The sequence below is a fragment of the Cherax quadricarinatus genome, chromosome 61, assembly GCF_038502225.1.
Source record: "Cherax quadricarinatus isolate ZL_2023a chromosome 61, ASM3850222v1, whole genome shotgun sequence".
NCBI lineage: Eukaryota > Metazoa > Arthropoda > Malacostraca > Decapoda > Parastacidae > Cherax > Cherax quadricarinatus.
The window spans coordinates 13,437,958-13,459,961 of NC_091352.1; the positions used below are offsets into that span (position 1 = coordinate 13,437,958).

At 37.1% G+C, this 22,004-nt stretch overlaps 1 protein-coding gene across 6 annotated transcripts in view; it reads right to left on the reverse strand.

The window, feature by feature from the left end:
- Positions 1–22,004, reverse strand: part of Dlic (dynein light intermediate chain) — a 98,499-nt gene that overhangs the window by 68,810 nt on the left and 7,685 nt on the right. For all 6 annotated transcript variants that reach the window (XR_011393706.1, XR_011393708.1, XR_011393707.1 and 3 more), the window contains 2 exons: positions 18,511–18,627; positions 18,131–18,361 (listed from right to left, as the gene is read on the reverse strand). Coding sequence is in view for 2 of the 6 variants with exons in the window: in XM_070098241.1 (XP_069954342.1) it covers positions 18,131–18,361; positions 18,511–18,627 (348 nt within the window). In the remaining 4 variants the exon portion in view is untranslated. The remainder of the gene's footprint in view (positions 1–18,130; positions 18,362–18,510; positions 18,628–22,004) is intronic.

Consider the following 22,004-nt stretch of genomic DNA (forward strand, 5'->3'; position numbering starts at 1 on the left):
GGTGGGCTAGTGCAAAGATGAGTAGTGGGGGGGTTGAAGAGGGTTGGAATAGTTTTAAAAATGCAGTATTAGAATGTGGGGCAGAAGTTTGTGGTTATAGGAGGGTGGGGGCAGGAGGAAAGAGGACTGATTGGTGGAATGATGAAGTAAAGGGTGTGATAAAAGAGAAAAAGGTAGCTTACGAGAGGTTTTTACAAAGCAGAAGTGTTATAAGAAGAGCAGAGTATATGGAGAGTAAAAGAAAGGTGAAGAGAGTGGTGAGAGAGTGCAAAAGGAGAGCAGATGAAAGAGTGGGAGAGGCACTGTCAAGAAATTTTAATGAAAATAAGAAAAAAATTTGGACTGAGTTTAAACAAGAAAGCCTAGGGAAAGTATGGATTTGTCCGGTAAAAACAGAGTAGGGGAGTTAGTAGATGGGGAGAGGGAGGTATTAGGTAGATGGCGAGAATATTTTGAGGAACTTTTAAATGTTGAGGAAGAAAGGGAGGCGGTAATTTCATGCACTGGCCAGGGAGGTATACCATCTTTTAGGAGTGAAGAAGAGCAGAATGTAAGTGTGATGGAGGTACATGAGGCATTACGTAGAATGAAAGGGGGTAAAGCAGCTGGAACTGATGGGATCATGACAGAAATGTTAAAAGCAGGGGGGGGATATAGTGTCGGAGTGGTTGGTACTTTTGTTTAATAAATGTATGAAAGAGGGGAAGGTACCTAGGGATTGGCGGACAGCATGTATAGTCCCTTTATATAAAGGGAAAGGGGGCAAAAGAGATTGTAAAAATTATAGAGGAATAAGTTTACTGAGTATACCAGGAAAAGTATACGGTAGAGTTATAATTGAAAGAATTAGAGGTAAGACAGAATGTAGAATTGCGGATGAGCAAGGAGGCTTCAGAGTGGGTAGGGGATGTGTAGATCAAGTGTTTACATTGAAGCATATATGTGAACAGTATTTAGATAAAGGTAGGGAAGTTTTTATTTCATTTATGGATTTAGAAAAGGCATATGATAGAGTGGATAGAGGAGCAATGTGGCAGATGTTGCAAGTTTATGGAATAGGTGGTAAGTTACTAAATGCTGTAAAGAGCTTTTATGAGGATAGTGAGGCTCAGGTTAGGGTGTGTAGAAGAGAGGGAGAATACTTCCCGGTAAAAGTAGGTCTTAGACAGGGATGTGTAATGTCACCATGGTTGTTTATTATATTTATAGATGGGGTTGTAAAAGAAGTAAATGCTAGGGTGTTCGGGAGAGGGGTGGGATTAAATTATGGGGAATCAAATTCAAAATGGGAATTGACACAGTTACTTTTTGCTGATGATATTGTGCTTATGGGAGATTCTAAAGAAAAATTGCAAAGGTTAGTGGATGAGTTTGAGAATGTGTGTAAAGGTAGAAAGTTGAAAGTGAACATAGAAAAGAGTAAGGTGATGAGGGTATCAAATGATTTAGATAAAGAAAAATTGGATATCAAATTGGGGAGGAGGAGTATGGAAGAAGTGAATGTTTGCAGATACTTGGGAGTTGACGTGTCGGCGGATGGATTTATGAAGGATGAGGTTAATCACAGAATTGATGAGGGAAAAAAGGTGAGTGGTGCGTTGAGGTATATGTGGAGTCAAAAAACGTTATCTATGGAGGCAAAGAAGGGAATGTATGAAAGTATAGTAGTACCAACACTCTTATATGGATGTGAAGCTTGTGTGGTAAATGCAGCAGCGAGGAGACGGTTGGAGGCAGTGGAGATGTCCTGTCTAAGGGCAATGTGTGGTGTAAATATTATGCAGAAAATTCGGAGTGTGGAAATTAGGAGAAGGTGTGGAGTTAATAAAAGCATTAGTCAGAGGGCAGAAGAGGGGTTGTTGAGGTGGTTTGGTCATTTAGAGAGAATGGATCAAAGTAGAATGACATGGAAAGCATATAAATCTATAGGGGAAGGAAAGAGGGGTAGGGGTCGTCCTCGAAAGGGTTGGAAAGAGGGGGTAAAGGAGGTTTTGTGGGCGAGGGGCTTGGACTTCCAGCAAGCGTGCATGAGCGTGTTAGATAGGAGTGAATGGAGACGAATGATACTTGGGACCTGACGATCTGTTGGAGTGTGAGCAGGGTAATATTTAGTGAAGGGATTCAGGGAAACCGGTTATTTTCTTATAGTCGGACTCGAGTCCTGGAAATGGGAAGTACAATGCCTGCACTTTAAAGGAGGGGTTTGGGATATTGGCAGTTTGGAGGGATATGTTGTGTATCTTTATACGTATATGCTTCTAAACTGTTGTATTCTGAGCACCTCTGCAAAAGCAGTGATAATGTGTGAGTGTGGTGAAAGTGTTGAATGATGATGAAAGTATTTTCTTTTTGGGGATTTTCTTTCTTTTTTTTTTTTGGGTCACCCTGCCTCGGTGGGAGACGACCGACTTGTTGAAAAAAAAAAATATATATATATATATATAATTATATATATAATTATATATATATATATAATATATATATATATAATTTATATAATATATATATATATATATATATATATATATATATAATTTATACATATAATACATATATATATAATATATATATATATATTATATATATATATATATATATATATATATATATATATATATATATATATATATATATATATATATATATATATATTATATATATATATATATATATATATTATATATATATATATATATTATATATATATATATATATATTATATATATATATAAACAGAAAAGGAACAAAAAACAAGTGAAATGTAAAAGCAATAAGCCATTAATAAGGTTAATGGCTCCATACTAAACACAGGACAAATCACTGGTGAGAAAATCCGACTGGCAAACTTTTGTATCCTGCTTGATGTGTTGGTTACACAGCATTTTTGAATGATTCTGAAAGCCACTTGACAATACATCAAATGAAGAGATTATCATAAATTAATGTAAATAATTCAAAATAAATTAAATTTAAGTACAGAATTTCAAATCCTTTCATTATCGCCACCTTCCTTCTATGGGTATTTAGTGAATCAACATGCAAGTTGAAATGGTTGAAGTTTATTTGCACAAAATTTCTTTTCTTCTGCAGCAGATGGAATATGGGAACAAATTCATTAAAGTCAGGTATAGCACTTGGTATAAAAAAAACTTCTGAAAGATCTTGAAAGTTCATTTACCACACTTAAAACGTTCACAAATTTACACACAAATATTTAAAGACTACTTTGATACATACACTGTGTTTGCCCCATATTTAAGATGGTGCCACTTACCATGGAAAGATTTTTCCTTCAACAATGCCCCCCTGTAACAGTGTCTCTCTAATTTAGCTGGGACAGTATATTAATAAAATCATATATTTGCATTAGTCAACATGAAGATGTGAGCTGTGAACACTACACACACACATGCACCACCTGTGTCTGGAACAGTAACCAGGATCTGGCTAATAAATGGAAATATTCAATAAGTTAGATATGAAGATTTCTCATCAGAGAAAGGCATCACTTGGGGAGACAGCACATGAAAAATCCAGAAATATAGCTCCCAAAATCTGTAAAAATTAGGTAGTCTCTGTCCTGCATGTATTCCTGTCTTCTTGAATCAAGATACTAGATTTATATTTTTCTCAAGTTAACAACTGAGATAGTTGTTAACTTTCTTTGGCATACGACAATGCTGTATTACAGCATTATATGATTTTTTTTAATACAGATAAGATTCTAAAATTTACAACTACATCTTCCAATCATTTGTAATATTAAAGCCTATTTGTAAATACACTACATGAAGTTTCCAAAATCAGACAGATATCTGTCACTATGGTAGCGTTTTCATCTGCCACAACCAGAGCAGCTTGTTGGATACTGTTGGTAATTTTTTTTTTCTTTCAAGCAGTGTTCGACAGCATTATACCCTTAGAATGGTTCCTGGTAATTAAAGGACAAAAGTTTCCCCATAATATTATGCAGGTAGTGAAAGCACAATACTACAGTATGAGCAGAGGTGTCTTAATATTATTACTATACTCATGGGTGGAGACAAATGACTTTTGGTTCTTGACAAACTGCTGGAGTGTGAGCAAGGTAATATTTTATGAAGGGATTCAGGAAAACCAGGCTTGAATCCTGGAGGTGGAAAGTACAGTGCCTGAACTCTAAAGGAGGGGGTTTAGGGATACAGTGGAACCTCAAAAATCGAACCGCTCCCAACTCAACCAATTATGTAAGTGTATTTTTGTAAGTGCTTTTATAAGTGTATTTTTGAGGGTCTTAAATGGTCTAATCTAATTTACATTATTCCTGATGGGAATAAATTCGTTCGGTAGTGGCACTCGAACAGCCTTCTGGACCGAAGAAAGTTCGATATTTGAGGTTCCACTGTATTTGCTGTTTAGAGGAACATTTAAACTGTTGTATCTGAATGCCTCTGGCAAAACAGTGATAGTGTAAATGGTGATATACCTGGAGTATACCCAGCGAGGTTTTCATGGACCAATGCCCTATGGCCTGGTCAGTGACCAGGCCTCATGGTAGATCAGGGCCTGATCAACCAAACTGTTACTGCTGACCACATGTAAACCAACGTACGAATCACAGCCTGGCTGGTCAGGTACTGACTTGAGATGCCTGTCCTTGAAGACAGCCAGGGCTCTATTGGTAATCCCCTCCCCCCCCCTAATGTATGCTGGGAGGCAGCTGAACAGTTCTGGGCCTCTGACACTTGCTGTGTTGTCTCAGTGTACTCAGGGCACCCTTGCTTTTCATTGGGGGGATGTTGCATCTCCTGCTGAGTCTTCCACTTTTGTGCGAAGTGATTTTCATGCACAGATTTTTTCTTGTGAAATGACAGAGAACCTTTTCCCAATGGTAATGACACCAAAAGTATGAAATTTGATGGAAAACTTACGGAATTATGCTCTCGCAAAGTTAGCAGTCTCAATGATATTTATGCATTGGTGATTTCGCCCGCTTTGAGTCCTATTTTCGGCCAATTTCAACATTCCAGTTGACTAGAATCATAGCTATTATGCTAGAACTTCATATGTTATATCAAATGAGTACAAGAAACCACCCATTTACCAATTTCAACTACCCAATACAGTGGTCAGAAATTGGCAATTTGGCCAATTTCACACAAATTTCAAAAGATGCCAATTTCAAAATAGCATCCAGAATAAACAAGACAAACATTCCAGACACTAAAATAACATTTTCTCTGTTCATTAGTCGTGTCTCCATGCCTTTCTAATATTACTCTTGCTTTCCGTTTTGAATCTTCATTCTCACAAAAAATAGACGATTTACTGTTATGCAGACTACTGCATTATTGTAAAAATGGAATAAATAATATCAGCACATTTGTGAAAGAACACTAGACTCATCAGTTGACATGCATTGGACACGTGGCGTGATTTGTTTGCTCTTGAACATCGGCAAAAATCGAACATTTCCGCTAATTAGAGCTCAATTTCAAAGTACTTTTCATGAAACCAATCAAAATCATCTCTATTTTTCTGTAATATATCTTCCATTCTATCAAATGAGACCACGAAAAAGAGAATACAACCATAAATACCATATGAAAATACACTGCAAATTCGCCATTTTAACCCGTAAACAGTCCAAGCAGATCTACATTCACATATGTAGTGCTACAAAAGTAGATCTACGCTTTTTTTTACATATTTTCAAATATAACAAAAAAAAAGTAGATCAAAGTTTTTTACACATTTTCAAATGTAAAAAAACAAAAAGATCTACTTTTTTTACATACTTTCAAATGTTGAAAAAACGTATATATACGTTTGGACCGTTTACGGGTTAAACCAAAAACACGGAGTTTTTTTTTCTCATTATGCATTGCATACTGCAGGATTTTTTATGCTGCGCACAATGACCACACAGACCCATTCTTTCATATGTAGGCCTAACAGATTTCTTCCACCAGATATGAAGGCACTAGAATTTTGGCATATAAGTACGTGACCGACCCTGGCTGTGAAGACGTACATGTACATGACCGACCCTGGCTGTGAAGACGTACATGTACATGACCGACCCTGGCTGTGAAGACGTACATGTACATGACCGACCCTCAAAGGGTTAATGTAGAGTAGATCCACAAAGCTCATAAGACAGGCCTCTTTCTGATTTGACACTTCATACTTCAGCACCAGAAGTGCAAAGCAAGAGTGTACGTATTTTCAAACAAAAGTTTTCCTGCAGCATTTGAATGCTGCAGGAAAACGCTGTTTAAATTTACTGGTGGTGGGCAAGGCATGAACTCCAGAGAACTTATGGGTGTTTCGAGCATCCCTGGAGCTCACCAAGCTCTGAATAATGTCTGAACAGACACCAAGATTTTTCAGATTGGTTCTACCATACCTTTGTGCCATCAGTGAAAAGTCATTTTAGGAGTACTGGGACGCCAAGTACAGTAAAGACAATCTTGCTTCCAGATATAGGTAACATCCACATGCTGCTCAATTATGGCCTGCTGTTACATTTGCAACTTACTTACTGCCCACTTTAACTTCTCATACAACTGTAGGAGAAAGGAACCTGGCCAACCATGAAGGTGAGATACAATCGTTAATAAAGACATTTACAATTAAGAATGTCATCTGGGATGTTTCTAGGACTTGAAAAGTGGTTTAACCAGCAACATTAGAGAGGGCCTTGTAGGAACTATGGCCTGCTGTAATGCTTGTTGACAGTGAGAAAAATGAAAAGGAAGAGTTTCAGGTGTTCCAAAAGGTGCCTTCAAGAAGACTGATCAATGAAACTCTGAGCTGGTGCAGTGCACTTTCAAGTACCTCACAGTGTCTCCATGTCCACTGATGATTCAGTTATCTTGCCACTGTACAATTGGATGACAATGATGAATGGCTAGTATGATGCACATACTTCAATACACAAGTCAAGGGCAGATGTGCAAATCATGAATATGGTCCTTAGCCCTGTTTCCTCACAAGACCCTGAGGAAGAGGATATGGACACTAGTGTGAAAACAGGCAGAGGCACACCTCAAATGTCACTCAAAACTCATGGAGACAACTTAACTTTACTAATGCACACTTCATGAAATTGATATCCAAACTTCAGTAAAATCCAAAATGCAAACAAGCTACCATTAAAGCATCTAGACAATGGCAGAGATCAAGCAGTGTCCTCTTGCCACACTAGCTTAATGAAAGGACACCAAAGCCACCCAAACAAGCTACCATTCAAGATGCTGTTGGTATCCATCTTCAGATAGTGCCAGAGGTCAAGCAGTGTCTGCTCACCAAGCTTTAGCCCAATTCCCAGTCTTGCAGAACTGGACATGAGATGAATCCATATATAATACACCTAAACCACTCAAGTACCCAAACTAAATCTACTAATAGCACACCTTCTCCAACCCCCATAATAATTAATGGTTTATGCATCAAACCTTTATTATATTTTATATTACTACCGTCATTTTCTCAGCTCTGACTCCAACTTTCAAAGAGGCTCAAGTTTAGACTATGTATTTTGGAAAATAGGAATTCTATTGTATATTCAAGAATTTACCACTAATTTTTCCTTGACAAACAAGAGCATCAAACCAGTCTCGAGTTTTATTTAAGTAAAATTATTCATTTAACACACTGTTTTCTGCGGACCACTAGAAGACTCGGTTTATGTTGGATAAGAGGTTTGCTGTATCCTCTGTGGATGCTATTCTCAAACAAATTCTAATATCTGTGAAGGATACAGTGCTATGATCTGTGTCTACATTGAATAAGGGAACAAGAGAGAGAGAGAGAGAGAGAACTGGAACAGTGTCATCTTCACTTAAATCCTTGACAATCTAAAAACTTTACGAGATTCCAAATAATGTGCAACTGATCTAAAGAAAACAAAAGACATACTGACAATAAAGAAGCCACTGAGATAATCGGCAATAACTGAAAGAATGCGTAAACAATCTTCTTTATCAAATGCTGCTGTGCTAATCCTCCATTCCTTATACTGTATTTCTACTTGTTCTAGCCACTTACTTTACTGCTTTTACAGTTAGGACTCGATTAGCAAGTTGAAATTGATGCTAGTTCCGCCCAAAATCTTCAAATTGTCCAAAACTTGCATATAATTTGAACAGTGCGACTGAATAATACAACCACTTCACAGGATTCATTAATCACACTAATCGAAACTTAGCTGTACAGTGAACCCCTGCATAACGATATTAATCCGTTCCTGAGAGCTCATTGTTATGCGAAATTATCGTTATGCGAATGAATTTTCCCCATAAGATATAATGGAAATCAAATTAATCCGTGCAAGACACCCCAAAGTATGAAAAAAAAAAAATTTTACCACATGAAATATTAATTTTAATGGTTTAGAAAGACACGTAAGCAAACACTATAACATATTTATTAGAAAACGTTTCGGTCCTGGGACCTTGATCACCTTGTGATCAAGGTCCCAGGACCGAAACGTTTTCTAATAAATATGTTACAGTGTTTGCTTACGTGTCTTTCTAAACCAACTTGTCGGTATTTATTACCAAGGTTTATACCATTAATTTTAATACACACAAACTGAAAAAGACATGCACAGTTACATGACACTTACCTTTATTGAAGATCTGGTGATGATTGATGAGATGGGAGGAGGAGAGAGTCTTAGTGTTCAGAAGGGGAATCCCCTTCCGTTAAGACTTGAGGTGTCAAGTCCTTTTCCAGGGTTACTTCCCTTCTTCTTTTAATGCCACTAGGACCAGCTTCAGAGTCACTGGACTTCTGTCGCACAACATATCTGTCCATAGAGGCCTGTACCGCCCGTTCCTTGCAATAGCTGTGTTAGGGTGATTGTCATCAAAAAAGGTTTGCACTTTAAGCCACATTGCACACATTTCCTTAATCTTTGAAATAGGCAACTTCTTCAATTTCTCTCTCCCCTCCTCCGAAGCAGTTTCCTCAGGTCTGGCCTCATGCTGATGAAGATGATCTAGCAGCTCATCAGTGGTTAGTTCTTCATTGTCCTCCTCCACCAACTCTTCCACATCATCCCCACTAACCTCCAACCCCAAGGACTTTCCCAATGCCACAATGGATTCCTCAACTGGCATAGGATTCCCAGGGTTAGCCTCAAACCCTTCAAAATCCCTTTGGTCTACACATTGTGGCCACAATTTCCTCCAAGCAGAGTTCAAGGTCCTCTTAGTCACTCCCTCCCAAGCCTTACCTATAAGGTTTACACAATTGAGGATATTAAAGTGCTCTCTCCAAAACTCTCTTAGAGTCAACTGAGTTTCTGAGGTCACTACAAAGCACCTTTCAAACAGAGCTTTTGTGTACAGTTTTTTGAAGTTTGCAATAACCTGCTGGTCTATGGGCTGCAGGAGAGGAGTGGTATTAGGAGGCAAAAACTTCACCTTAATGAAGCTCATGTCCCCATAAATTCGCTCTGCCACGTCTGAAGGATGACCAGGGGCATTGTCTAACACCAGGAGGCACTTAAGGTCTAATTTCTTTTCAGTTAGGTAATCTTTCACATTGGGGGCAAATGCTTGGTGTAACCAGTCATAGAAAAAGTCCCTAGTGACCCATGCCTTACTGTTTGCCCTCCACAGCACACACAAATTAGCCTTGAGGATATTATTTTGCCTGAACGCTCTGGGAGTTTCTGAGTGATACACTAATAAAGGCTTCACTTTGCAATCACCACTAGCATTGGAACACATCAACAGAGTAAGCCTGTCTTATGTCCTGAGAGTGCCTTTTCCTCCTGAGTAATGTAGGTCCTGCTTGGCATTTTCTTCCAAAACAGGCCTGTTTCATCACAATTAAACACTTGTTCAGGTTTCAGTCCTTCACTGTCTATGTACTCCTTGAATTCATGCACATATTTTTCAGCTGCTTTGTGGTCCGAACTGGCAGCCTCACCATGCCTTATCACACTATGTATGCCACTACGCTTCTTAAATCTCTCAAACCAACCTTTGCTGGCCTTAAATTCACTCACATCACTAGTTGAAGGCATTTTTTTAATTAAATCCTCATGCAACTTCCTAGCCTTTTCACTTATGATCACTTGAGAGATGCTATCTCCTGCTATCTATTTTTCATTTATCCACACCAATAAGAGTCTCTCAACATCTTCCATCACTTGCGATCTATGTTTCGAAAACACAGTTGAACCTTTGGCAAGAACAGCTTCCTTGATTGCCGTTTTGTTGGACACAATAGTAGCGATGGTTGATTGGGGTTTACTATACAACCTGGCCAGTTCGGAGACACGCACTCCACTTTCATACTTAGCAATGATCTCTTTCTTCATCTCTATAGTAATTCTCACCCTTATTCCTGTAGGGTTGGCACTAGAAGCTTTCTTGGGGCCCATGGTCACTTATTTTGCAGATAAAATCACCAAAAACACTGTAATAATATGAAATGTTCCGATTGTATGCTTGGATGTTACCGCGGAGGCTGGCTGGTAAACAATGCCACTGGTGGAACATGTGAGGCTGGCTCAGGCCGCACATTAGACGCGTCTCGGATGAATAGCGTTGAGCAGGTTTTTTAGCGGTACACGAGGCAAAATCTTAGCGATAAAATGTATCGGAATGCGGATTTAACGTTATGTGATGCCAACGGTATGTGGGGGTCCACTGTATTATCTTTTCTTTCATACTCACCCATATTCCTCTACTCTTTTCTGCAGCTTCTCCAAATTTCCCAATAGCACTACTCATATAACAACTTCCCTTAACCCTTTGACTGTTTTGGTCGTATATATACGTCTTGTGAGCCAGTGTTTAGGATGTATATAGTAGTATACTCAATCATTCTAGCGGCTTAAAATCAAGCAAGAGAAGGCTGGTAGGCCCACATGTGAGAGAATGGGTCTGTGTGGTCAGTGTGCACCACAAAGAAATCCTGCAGCACGCAGTGCATAATGAGAAAAAAAAAACTGACCATTTTTTTGGATTAAAACGCTGACTTTGAGGTGTATTTTCGTATAGTATTTATTGTTGTATTCTCGTTTTCATGGTCTCACGTGATAAAATGGAAAACATATTGCAGAAATAGAGGATTTTGATTAGGTTCACGATGAAAACGACCTTGAAATTGAGCTCAAGTAGCAGAAATGTTAGATTTTTACCAATGTTGAAGAGTAAGCAAATCACACCACACGTCCAATACACATCAACTGGGGAGTCTAACATTCTTTCACTAGTGCACTGATATTATTTATACCATTTTTACAATAATGCACTAGTCCGCATAACAGTAAATTTTGTATTATTTATATGAATAAAAAAATCAAAACAGAAAGCAATAGTAATACAAGAGGGGCCTAGAGACATCACTAATGAACAGAGGATATGTTATTTTAGTGCCAAGAATGTCTACATTGTTTATTCTGGACCCTATTTTGAAATTGGCATCTTTTTCAATTTGTGTGAAATTGGCCAAATTGCCAAATTTTGACAACTGTATTGGGTAGTTCAAATCAGTAAATGGGCAGTTTCTTGTACTCAATTGATAGAAAAAAATGGAGTTCTAAAGAACTATCTATGAGTTTGGTCAACTGGAACAACGGAATTGGCCAAAAACAGGGCTCAAAGTCGGCGAAATCGCCGATGCGTATATGTCGCCGAGACCGCTAACTTTGCGGGAGTGCAATTCCGTGAGTTTTCAACCAAATTTTGTACTTTGGTGTCATTACCATCAGGAAAAGATTCTCTATCATTTCATAAGAAAATTTTTTTTTTTTTTTTTTTTTTCCAAAAATTTTTTGACACAGAATGACAGTTTCAGAAAGGGGCTTGTGACAGTCAAAGGGTTAATCCCTCACCTAAACATTAAAAGTCAAGATAGGCATCCAACATCCTTATCAAAATCCTAATTTCACTTGAAATTCTCCACCCTACACTTTTAATATGTTTTGCTTCATTTGTTAACCCTTTCAGGGTCCGTCCCGTAGATCTACGGCTTTACGTTCAGGGTCCAAACCGTAGATCTACGCCATGAGCTCAGCTCACTCTGATAAACTGTGAGTGGTACATTTGGGCCTAGATATGAGAGAATACATCTATGTGGTATGTGTGCACCACATAAAACAGATCCTGCAGCACACTGTGCATAATGAGAGAAAAAAAATGAAATCATGATTTTTCGATTAAAACAGCAACTTTGCAGTGTTTTTTCGTATGTTTTTTATAGTTGTATTTGCGATTTCTTGGTCTCATTTGATAGAATGGAAGACATATTACAGAAATATAGATGATTTTGATTGGTTTTAGCATTGGAAATGGCTTGAAACTGAGCTCAAAGTAGCGGAAATGTTAAATTTTTGCCGATATTCAAGAGTAAACAAACGACCTCACACGTCTAATACACATCAGCTGGTGGGTCTAATATACATTCACAAATATGGTGATGATATTTATACAATTATTACAGTATTGCATAACAGTAAATCTTCTATTTTTTGGTGTGAATAAAAATTCATTATGTGAATAAAAAATCAAAATGGAATTTATTTGTAAAGCCTCAAAACATAACTAATGAACAGAGGAAATGTTAGTTTAGTGCCAGGAATGCCTACATTGTTCATTCTGGACCCTATTTTGAAATTGGAATATTTTGAACTTTGTGTTAAATTGGCCAAATTAACAATTTCCGATCACTTTATTTTGTAGTTGAAACAGTTGACTTGGCGATTTCTTGTGCTCAATCGATAGAATAGAAGTAATATTAGTGAAATAGCTAAGAATTGGTTGATTGGAATAATGTAATTGGCCTAAAATGGGAGTCAAAGTCGGCAAAATCGCCGATTCGTAAATATCGCTGACACATCAAAATTCGCGAGAGCATAATTTCGTCAATTTTCCACCAATTTTCGTACTTTTTGTTTTATTACCTTCACGAAAAGATTCTCTACGATTTCATAAGAAAAAATAACAAATTTTTTTTTTTAAATATCTTGGACACTGGTGCGTGACTCCAGATTTGGGCCTTGGACCCTGAAAGGGTTAAAATGCTTTACATTTGTCGACAACTCGCTAACTACTGCATGGAATGCATTTGCATTTCTTGCCAAATTACTTCCTACCAACCCTAACATATGTTTTCTCCAAAACATGAATGCCTATAGTATTTCAATGCATACTTTATCCATATACTTTCTTCCCTTTCTAAATCCATGGCTTTCTTGAAATTTTTTGTTTTTTACAACTGCAATTACAAAGAATACAATAAATTTCAAGCCACAAAGTGGACTGCTAGTTAACCTTTTGACTGTCGCAACCCCAAATCCTGAGGTGTCTCCTGGTGTCGCAAAATATTTGGAAAAAAAAAATTATTTTTTTTCTTATGAAATGATAGAGAATCTTTTCCCGATGGTAATGACACCAAAAGTACCAAATCTGATTGAAAACTTATGGAATTACGCTCATGAAGTTAGTGACCTCGGCGATATTTATGAATCGGCGATTTCGCCCACTTTGAGCCCTATTTTCAGCTAATTCCATTCTTCCAGATGACCAAACTCATCACTATTTCTTTAGAACTCCATTTGTTCTATCGATTGAGTACAAGAAACTGTCCATTTACCTATTTCAACTACCCAATAAAGTGGTCAGAAATTGGCTTTGGCCAATTTCGTGCAAATTAAAAAATATGCCAATTTCAAAATAGGGTCCAAAATGAACAATGCAGACATTCCTGGGTCTAAAATAACATTTTCTTTGCTCATCAATCACATCTCCAGGCCCCTCTGATATTACTCTTGCTTTCTACTTTGAATTTTTATTTAAACAAAAAATAGATGATTTACTGTTATGCAGACTACTGCAATATTGTAATAATTGTATAAATAACATGAACCCATTCATGACTGCATATTAGCATGGCTAGTTGGACATTTACTGGACAATGACATCATTTGGTTACTTTTGAATATCGGTAAAAATCAAACATTTCCCCTAGTAAAACCAATCAAAATCACCTCTATTTCTATAATATGTTTTCCATTCTATCAAATGTGACTACAGAAACGAGAATATAATCATAAAAACCATACAAAAATACACCACAAAGCCGGCATTTTAATCCAAAAACACAGTTTTTTTTTCTCATTATGCACTGCGTGCTGCAGGATTTTTTTTATATGGTGCACACTGACCACATAGACCCATTCTCTCACATGTGGGCCTACCAGCTTTCTCCTGCTTGATTTGAAGCCGCTAGAATTTTTGAGTATATATACGACCAAAACAGTCAAAGGGTTAATCATCATCTGTGCAATTTATGAAAGACTAACTACTTGTAAACATACACCAAGATTACATTAACAAAATTTACAGCACTTTCCTTTTAAGAGTAATTAGTGGCTAAATACATAACTAATTTGAACAGGACAAAGAAAACATTCATAAGTGAGAAAATTGTCTGAAGCTTGTTCTAAAACTAAAGCAGCTAACTGAATCCCAAATTACCATATATGAACATTACAAATACTGTACTAACAAAGGCATTATAAGAATGTAGTAATGCAACAATGTTTTATACAAGCCAAAAAAAGAATCAACACATCAATAAAGGGCAATGATTTGTTAATGTTTATTAGTAATAAGAAATTTGATTTAAAAATAAAAAAAATTAATATCTAATTATAGTGTAATTAAAATTAAGAATTGCAAGGAAAGAGCAGTCATAGGCAACGAGTGTGATCTAGAATAACTATTGGATTATCTAGCTTAATTTTTCTGTAGTGTAAGGCAGTAAATTATTACAGGCTTTATTCTCTCATATACGGGTATTTGTGTATTGTTCCAGTCATGGTATTGTGCCTTTTTATTTGTTAAAATACAGTAATTTATCATGGAGAGAGTAAGAGAACGTAAAACTAATGTAAAACAATAGGTGTCTGCAAATATTTGTCATGTATAATGAGAGGGGTCATCATATAACAATTAAAAGCAGTGCAGTAAAAACACAAAAACTAGCCTAAATGAAAAGTAAGAACTGAATTGTTTTCCAGAAATCTATACTTGAAATTTGGGTAATATGCAATGTGCCATATACTATACACAGAGTATATTTTCACTAAACATATTTTGAATAAAAAATTATTTTTGCTGCAAGCTCATGGAAAAAAGAACTAAAAAACCTACAAGTAGCATACACTGAAGATAGAGAACAGAAATAAACAATATTGCAGATAAGAATGTTAGAGGAAGATTAAATATACCTAGGGGCAGAAAAAATAAACTAAGTTATATGTATTAGTTACTATTATATGAAAAAGTAAATTAAAGCAACTTTGAGAACACTACTAAATGCACTTTTACAAATGCAGAGAAAAAACTGTTAAGTTTACAATAGACATACCAAATTATTTAACAAAAAAATAATATGTATATACCAATGAAAAATGTGTAGCGCATACAAAATTTATTCATGCAATGTTTATTTTCAAAATTAACTTTCTACAGAAAATGACTACACTTGCCTTGGTCACCCATGAAACTTTTAAAAGAGGGGACAACCTTTCTCCCATATATGGTACTGTTCATTAGGTACATGCAAAATGCATAAACGTCAACAATAAAGAGCACACTGCACAACAAATGAATAGAAATACGAGAATATGAACAGGCCACTAACACCCACTTGGCTTGGGAATAAAGAACTGTTAGAAAGACCTCTGATATTAGGAAACCAGAAGACAAAGTCCATAATTTAGACAAGACCTATCAAAATAAAATTATCTATCATTGTCCAAACCTTGAAACTGAAAAAGCTCCCAGCATCCACATTTTTCAAATATTTTTTTTTCTTCTGTAATGGTAGAGAATCTTTCTGTAGGCAGACACACGAAAAAATACAAAATTTTATGGAAACCTTGGGGAATTACCCAAGCACAGTTTGTGGTCTGGGCACAATTTAGGCATCAGTGATTTTGCTGAATTTTAGACCTACTTTAGGCCAATTCCACTGCTCAATTCTATCAAATTCTTAGCTATTTTGGTAGTATATCGTCCCTTCTATTGACTGAGCACAAGAAACCACCCATTAAACTATCAAAATTTCCCTATAAAGTGTGCAGAAGTCTGTAATTTGGTCAATTTTATGCAAAAATTTAAAAAATCCAAAATAAACACTGCAGACATTCCAAATACAGTGGACCCTCGACTAACGATCAGCTCCCAACTCGACCAGTTATGTAAGTGTATTTTTGTAAGTGCTTTTGTACGTGAATTTTTGGGGGTCTGAAACGGACTAAACTATTTCACAATATTCCTTATGGGAACAAATTCGGTCAGTAATGGCACCCAAACAGACGTCTGAAATGAAATATCATTAGCCGAGAGTCCACTGTACAAGCATTTCCGCATTTCCTCTGTTCATTAATTATATCCCCAGGACTCCTATATTACACTTCCATTTTGAATTCATCTTTACACAGAAAAATCAAAGATTTACCCTATTTCATGGTTTACTTACGTACGTACATGTGTGTGTGCGCGCGCGCGCTTTATTTTTATTTTTTTTAACAAGTCGGCCGTCTCCCACCTACACAGGGTGACCCAAAAAGAAAATACTTTCATCATTTTTCAACACTTTCACCTCACTCACACAAACACTGCTTTTGCAGAGGTGCCCAGAATACAACAAATTAGAAGCATATACATATAAAGATACACAACATATCCCTCCAAACTGGAAGAAAAAAAAAAAATTGTATGTATGTATGTATGTATGTATGTTAGTGCCGAATAGGCAGAACTTGCGTTCTTGGCTTAAATAGCAACGCTCATCTTGCCATACAAGCCAAGTGAAAATTTGTGTATGCAATAATTTCGCCAAAATCATTCAGAACCTAACGAAAAAAATATATTTCACTGTGTTTGTTTAGTATTAAATTATTGTAAACAAATTTAAAATATATCTAGTTGGGTTAGGGTAAAATAAATATAATAAGGTTAGGTAAGTTTTCTAAGTTCCTTTTGGTGCAAAATTATAAATTTTTACATTAACATTAATGAAAAAAATATATCTTTAAACGTATAAGAGAAAATTTTAGAAAGGACTTAATTTTAAACGAGTTCTTGCTAATTGACCAGTTTTACATATTCGGCACGACATTATTTATTTATTTAATTTATTTAATTTAATTTATTTATTTTGGACCCCCGCTTTATGATCAGCTCCCAATGCGACCAATTATATACGTGTATTTATGCAAGTGCGTTTGTATGTGTATGTTTGGGGGTCTGGAATGGACTAATCTAATTCACAATATTCCTTATGGGAACAAATTCGTTCAGTAATGGCACCTGAACATACTTCTGGAATGAAATAATATCGTAAACCGGGGGTCCACTGTATATATATATACACACACACACACACACACACACACATACATGTACTGTACTTTATTTATACATGAATCTAATTATTAAACACTCAAAATAATACATAATAAATTTACACAAATCAAAATTAAGAATTACTTTTTTCTATTAACACTTTTATATAAAAAATTAGTCTTGTGGCCCTTTATGCATAGCAGCACTGGAAAAATTGCTTCTTTTACCCTATTTTAATCTGCCACTGCACCACTTCAGCTATATTCTTTCCACCTTCACACTGCAATGAATTATTTTTAAAAATATTTCCTTCCTTCTTTGTTTTCCTATATCACTGTTTCTAGTTTCCAACTTATGTTTCTTTATTCCCTAAACCTGAAGAAATTTTCAATAACCTTTCAGTCCGTCCTGAACCACTATCAAGTGAATTCTTTCAGCCAGTGTTATTAGCTTCATTCTTCCCACATACATTTCCTGCATCACTTTTCCTCAAAGCAAGCATGAAACAATTTATGCAAGAGTTGAACCGAATATTTGTTTTGTTACCCTTAAGAATCTCAACTTAAAAGCCACAAGGTCAATCCCTCAATCATACAACAGAAAATCCAAGCAAAGAATCTTGGACAATTTACTAAAGATATACAAGAAGTATTGCTTAAACTGAAAAGGAAAAATTCCTACATGTAAAAAAACTTAATGCACACTCACAAAGAATTGGTTATAATATACATCTACCCATTTGAAATTTTGAAAAACAGAGCTCTTACTTCTGTCCTGCTGTTCCTTAAACTTGTCAGGATCAAGATTAAGCTTGTCTATGTGATCCTGGAGAGTGGATGCCCACGTATGAAGCTGGTCCATGATGGCCCAAGGCACTGTCATTGAGACAGTCAGCAGGACTAACGTATGTTCTAGATTGTCTGCATTAACAGCAAATTCTAAGAGCTCTGCATGTTTAGGGTCTCCATCAAGCACCCACACACTGAGCCTTGTGTGGTCTGTAGAATTTAATTTGACAGTTTTAGATGTAAATTTCAGTGGCACTCTTTAATCAATATTATTAGAGCTGCACATACACAGTAGTAGCACCATCTTCAAATTCCATTTCACATGAACAAAGTATAAATGTATTATATACTAAACTTACCATCTCTGTATTCATCCCTTACATCTATATATGCATACTCTAGACCAGAGCCTTTTTTTGGATCTTCATTACCCTGTAGTTTTGCAATTAGAGTTGTTTTACCAGATTCGTTTTCACCTGAAAAGCCAACAAAATTGCATCAAAAACTAAAACTACTGTATCTGATAGCTAATACAGTTGACTGTTGATTAAGATGGTATGTAGTTACATTCTTGGAAATGGCATCTAATAAAAATCAGCTATAACAAAATGAAGAACATACCGAAAAATACTTATGTTCATCAGGCCCTCTAAAAAATGGCAAACTTTCTAGGTATCAAAATTATAAAAGAAAAATTATTATGTAATTGTAATTGACTGTCATGATGCATTATGGCTAATACATTGCTTAAGGCTACAAATGTTACATAAATAATATTTCTTATCTTAAATTGTGACTGCTTGTGAATGTCAATGATTTTGCAAGTGGAGACACAGTGGCCCTACTGGGCTAAGGTGGAAGATTATGGATCATTAGATGAAGTCGACAGTTGAGGCTCTGGTTGTACTGTAGTAAGAAATTCTGTAAATGTCTCTTTGGTCACTTTACCCTGCAGTACTTTATACAGCTGATGGAAAAAGCCTTAGCTGCTCTAGACCCTGCTCAGAGCAGTGTTTCTAGATTTGTCAGGGTCCTTTTCAGAGCGAGTCTGCAACTTTACCAATAATATGGAATTGCTCATATAACTGTTGCAATGTTAACTGTTTTCTTCAGGTTCTTTCTTATCTTCCTCTTGTTATATTCCTCCCTTGTATCTGGGCATTCAGCTCTGCCAACATTTTCCGTGAACTTCAGTCTTTGTAATTTTCTTTTAAAAACTCATTAACATCTTCCTGTACATCTTCAAAGCCCTCACCTGGTAATCTCCTTGCCAGGCGAACAATTTCCTGCACCTGGCTCTAATGAGAAGGAAAACCTGTGAATATTCACCACACTAGGCTGTAAGTTTCCCCAGCCTGCAGTGAACACAACTTTGGAAACTTTGTTCCATGCACTTATAATAAGCCCACAATCCAGTGGTTGTATTAAAGATGTTATATTTGGTAATAAAAACGCAACTTTTAAATGTGGATGCACATGCAACAAAGCCTCTGGATGAGTAAAGGAATTATCAAAAGTGAAGAGAACCTTCAATGTAATGTTCTTGCAATGCAGGTAAAATGACTTCAGGAACAAAGTGACACTAAACCAGTTAATAAGTAATTCCTGTCATGCATTCTGACTGGTTTGACCTCCAAAGAATTGGTTTTACCTGGAGAGAGTTTACCTGGAGAGAGTTCTGGGGGTCAAAGCCCCCGCGGCCCGGTCTGTGACCAGGCCTCCTTAGGTCAGTGTCCCAGGATGCGACCCACACCAGTCGACTAACACCCAGGTACCCATTTTACTGATGGGGAACATAGACAACAGGTGGAAAGAAACACGTCCAATGTTTCTACTCTGGCTGGGAATCGAACCCAGGCCCTCACCGTGTGAAGCGAGAGCGTTAACCACCAGGCCACCAGGTGGTTTCATTTACATGGAGTCTTTGAGCGGTAAATAAAGATGGGTTTACACTTAAAAATTGCCTGATGCATTACTGCAAAGAAGGAAAATGAAGCGAACCTCTTCTGCCTTGAATCCCGGTGCACTTTTCTCTTGCTGACTGATGTAAGTTCTTGATAGCATCCTCTTCCAATTAAGCAAGCATTCAACACTTACAGCGGCTTGCAACTACCATCGGAAAAAAATTCCTTAAATTCAGCAGGAAAATTCCATGAAACTGTGCAGTCAGCTGAAGCACTTTCTCCAGAAAACTTATTATGCAGCCATTACATAACTTGAACTTGTGGAACCAGCCTGTGCTAAAACACACTTTTGTTCGAACTTTCTTTCCTCATCACACACACTGTTTTATAGTATTCTAAGGCTTTTTCCCTTAAAATGAAATTAAGTGGTGCACCTTTCTTGTTTTTTTGCTCAATCTATTCATTCAATAATTTTTCTGTCTTATTCAGCTGTTGTGACTGTCATTCTTTTCAGAAGGTCACAACCTGGGTTACTCATTGCACAAGCTCATTGTCTGCCTCATTCCTTTTAACTGAAACTAATGATTCACTAACACCATAGGCTCCTGCCATCTCCACCACACATGTACCTCTTTTAGGCTTATATAATCTCTCAATTTTCTTCATAACACCAAGGCACTTCTTGCCACTTCCAGCATCACTTACATTCCTATGGGTGCCATAGTTACGATGCAGACACAAGATATGAAGTTGAAAAGATCCAAGATCAATGAAAACTTCACAAAGCTAAGTATGGCATGGCACACGCATGCATGGAGCACTGACGCACGAAAGGTTGTGTACATTAAAGTGTGACTAGGCCTCCCTCGTCAAGATGATGGTCTGTCCCACTGGCTGGCTGCCGACAAGATGAAGAAGAAAGATGCGCAGTCCGATCCTGTGGCACTCCATATTCCCCTCACCCCACCCCTAAACTTGCACCATCATAAACTTCATGGAGTTTTGATCAAAAAATGCCACAATTTTGCAACTGTCATACATTGAAAATGTTCTGGATGATCACGTCTTAGTCGACAGTCTACCGTATGTATTAAAAATAAGAAAAAAATAGATGTTCTTCTATATACGTATACTGCATAATGAAACACTGAAAGCCTTACAGTAAATTTTAATTCAATTTAGGGAATGAAGCCCATATATTACCGAGTGATAATGTTTTGAATGAAAAACTGCTTTCTGTGTAGGAATCAATGAACCACTGGGAATGCAACCTAAAACTTTTAGCTGAGTTGACTCCCTTCTGTCACTTATGCCTGTGCATAATCCTCGAGAGCTGGACACCCCCAGCACTGACAACCTATTCAACCAACATTAATCATTGTTTCTAGTATGGAATCTGGCGAAGTGCTAGGAATTCTACCAGTACCTTATTAATATGGAACTCATACACAAATAACCCGCCTGGTGGCTAAAGCTCCCGCTTTACACACGGAGGGCCCGGGTTCGATTCCCGGCGGGTGGAAACATTTCGACACGTTTCCTTACACCTGTTGTCCTGTTCACCTAGCAGCAAATAGGTACCTGGGTGTTAGTCGACTGGTGTGGGTCGCATCCTGGGGGACAAGATTAAGGACCCCAATGGAAATAAGTTAGACAGTCCTCGATGACGCACTGACTTTCTTGGGTTATCCTGGGTGACTAACCCTCCGGGGTTAAAAATCCAACCGAAATCTTATCTTATCTTACGACGACGTTTCAGTCCGACTTGGACCATTTACAAAGTCACACTAACCAGAGGTGGGGCAGGACGGCTATATATAGGCAGGAAGAGGTGGTGGTAGTAGTAGTAGTACAAGAATGGTATATAATACCGACAAGATGAAATTAAGACACATGCGCAACACCCGGGCATCCCTATCGTAGACGTTTCGCCATCCAGCCAGCCAATG